This window comes from Arachis ipaensis, chromosome B08, assembly GCF_000816755.2.
Source record: "Arachis ipaensis cultivar K30076 chromosome B08, Araip1.1, whole genome shotgun sequence".
Lineage (NCBI taxonomy): Eukaryota > Viridiplantae > Streptophyta > Magnoliopsida > Fabales > Fabaceae > Arachis > Arachis ipaensis.
The window spans coordinates 97498969-97501507 of record NC_029792.2 but is presented as its reverse complement, the minus strand read 5'-3'; the positions used below and the strand labels follow the sequence as shown (position 1 = coordinate 97501507).

Below are 2539 nucleotides of genomic sequence, written 5' to 3'. Positions count from 1 at the left end.
AGGGAAAAAAAAAAAACTAAAGTTTTCCAAATCATATAAAGAAAAAGGAAAAAAATAATGGAATATTACAGGCATGTGTGCATCCTTGTGTAACAAGGTTCAAGTAAATCAAAACATAAATGTCTACATTCAAGTTCAAGATAGCCCAAAAAAAAAAAAAAATGGGTCTAGTATAGTGAACTTGACTCTATATATGACAAGAACCAAAATTTCAAGAAAATAAGCAATTGATCTGAAAAGCAGTGTACGTAAAACACTTAGATTTTAATTAAAGCTATAATAAGAGGAGCACTAAACAAGGATTTGGTCCTTGGTCGCGTGAAGACTTTTGTGGCTTTTTAGGGTTTCTCCTATGAATATATATGTCCCATTCATTCAATTATTAATTTCAGCTAGAGCTCAAAAGATGCATACATAGAACACATTCATTTCCTTACTTTATATTGTATACAATATTATTAATGAACAATAACTGGAAAACTGAGAACAGTGAGGATATGCTGTTTCCTACCTTTATTTCTTTATTTTTCTTTTTTCCCAAAGCAAAACCCTAGTTTTTGCTTATATATATAATTAAAAATCAGCATATGCTAATAATAACCCGGTCCTAGAAACAGTCCTAAGAAAAGAAGAAAAACAAAAAGAAGAGAAGAAGAAAATGATTAAGATGAATGATGAATGAAGACAAAACTAAACATGAAGATACGTATATGCCATAAACCCACATTAAATAGGTCTGATAAAGCAATATATTTGATAAGAGAATTGTAATATAAAGAAAAGAAGCATAAATGTATGTGTACCTTGAAAGAGGAGTGAGGAGTACCAGGGAGGGATTCAATCAAGCGGTACTCATGCATGACCCAGTTGGTTCTAATTCCATGTGGAGCTCTTCCTTTGTAATACACCAAAGTCTTCTTCATACCAACTGCCTTCTTCTGAGACTGCACTGCCCTGTCCTTTCCAGTCGCTTTCCAGTACCCACCTCTTGTTGCCCTGTTCGTTCTTGATCCATTTGGATACTTCCTATCCCTTGGACTGTAGAAATACCACTCCATATCCTTGCTTGGTAGAAATGACTTATCTGCAGTTTTATATATACATGCATATATCATGTATGTTTCTATTACACATCATATTATATATCATGTGTTGCATTAGTGAAATAGTAGGAAGCATTTCAGGTATTTAAAAAATATCGTATTTCAGTATTTTTAGTTATTCATCTTAATTATATGATTGATATCAACTATTAAAAATACTGAAGCACTGATATTTTTACAATACTTACAAATTTTCTAAGAATATATAACTACGTACTCATGCAATTAAAATCATATATATACCTGGCAAATCCCATGGTTCACATTTGTATAAATCAACTTCAGCTATAATGTCAAGCTCTATAGAGCGACCTGTTATCTTCCTTTCTAAGTAGTAAGCAACGAGCTCTTCATCTGTGGGGTGAAACCTAAAACCAGGTGGGAGACTCATTGGAGCCATAGAGCAATAATGGTTAAGAGAGTAGAGAGAGAGAGAGAGAGAGAGACGAGAGTGAAATTTTGGGAACTGTGGCACTTGATATTATGAACTAAACCGACTTGTACGATATTGAACTAAATAGGCCACTGTTGAGAAAAAACGGTGATTGCGGATTTACCATTTTGCCCCTGAATTCAAGTGTATTATTTTATGTGAGAATTGAAGGAGGTTTGTTGTGTGTTGTGCTTTATGAAGAGAGAAGAGATTCTGTGTGTATGGTGCTGTGTGAAAACCTAGTGGGAGAGGATAAGAAGCTTCTCTGCTTTTGTCTGCTCACAAACTAACAAAAAAAACAGGACCCCTTCAAAAGGCACTGTGGGCCACGACACCATCCATACCCTACAACACGCAATACTACTTACTAGACTCTACCCTTTTAAATATTGGGTAACTTATTGAAATAAAATAATTGGATTTTAAATTTATCATATTGCAACTTTTTGAAATAGCATATATGTTTGTAATTTTTTTTTTGTAAATTGATATAGGGTGTAGCAATTTTTAACTTTAACATAATCTGTTACAAGATAATACTGGGTATAGCGGTTTATGAAGAAACATTAGGTAGTTTAATTTCTGGCACTCTATAGCGGTTTATGTATAGGTAGATTCTCTATATATACCAGTAGAAGGCAATTGTGAAGTAGAGTGCCATTTTTACAATGAATGGTAAGAAGAGTTTTCTAGCTCTAGTGCATTGCTCTGGAAGAATTCAAAAGAGCAAAAGACACAGTGTTAAATTTACTGATAGGGAACCACTGAGTGTCTTTATCTGGTCATCGAACACTTTGTCAGAGCTGAAAATCAGTATACTACAAAAGGTAGGGGTGTGTAGGGCAAAGTGGGTGAAGAAGTTGTTCTACAAGATCTCTATTGCTGTTGTTTCAACCGGTGTGAAGTACGATATATTTGTGATAGGGTCCGATGAAGATATGCAGGTTTTGTTTCATTATCGGCGAAGTTTTTTGGAAGTGAGAATACACGAATTGTATGCCAA

At 34.1% G+C, this 2539-nt stretch overlaps 1 protein-coding gene across 1 annotated transcript in view; it reads right to left on the bottom strand.

Annotated features, from left to right (window-relative positions):
* The window catches only part of LOC107611200 (NAC domain-containing protein 86-like), a 4271-nt gene extending 2675 nt beyond the window's left edge, over window positions 1-1596 (bottom strand). The window contains exons 1-2 of the mRNA XM_016313154.2: window positions 1347-1596; window positions 804-1084 (exon numbers count right to left, since the gene is read on the bottom strand). Coding sequence (XP_016168640.1) covers window positions 804-1084; window positions 1347-1503 — 438 coding nt within the window. The 5' untranslated portion in view covers window positions 1504-1596. The remainder of the gene's footprint in view (window positions 1-803; window positions 1085-1346) is intronic.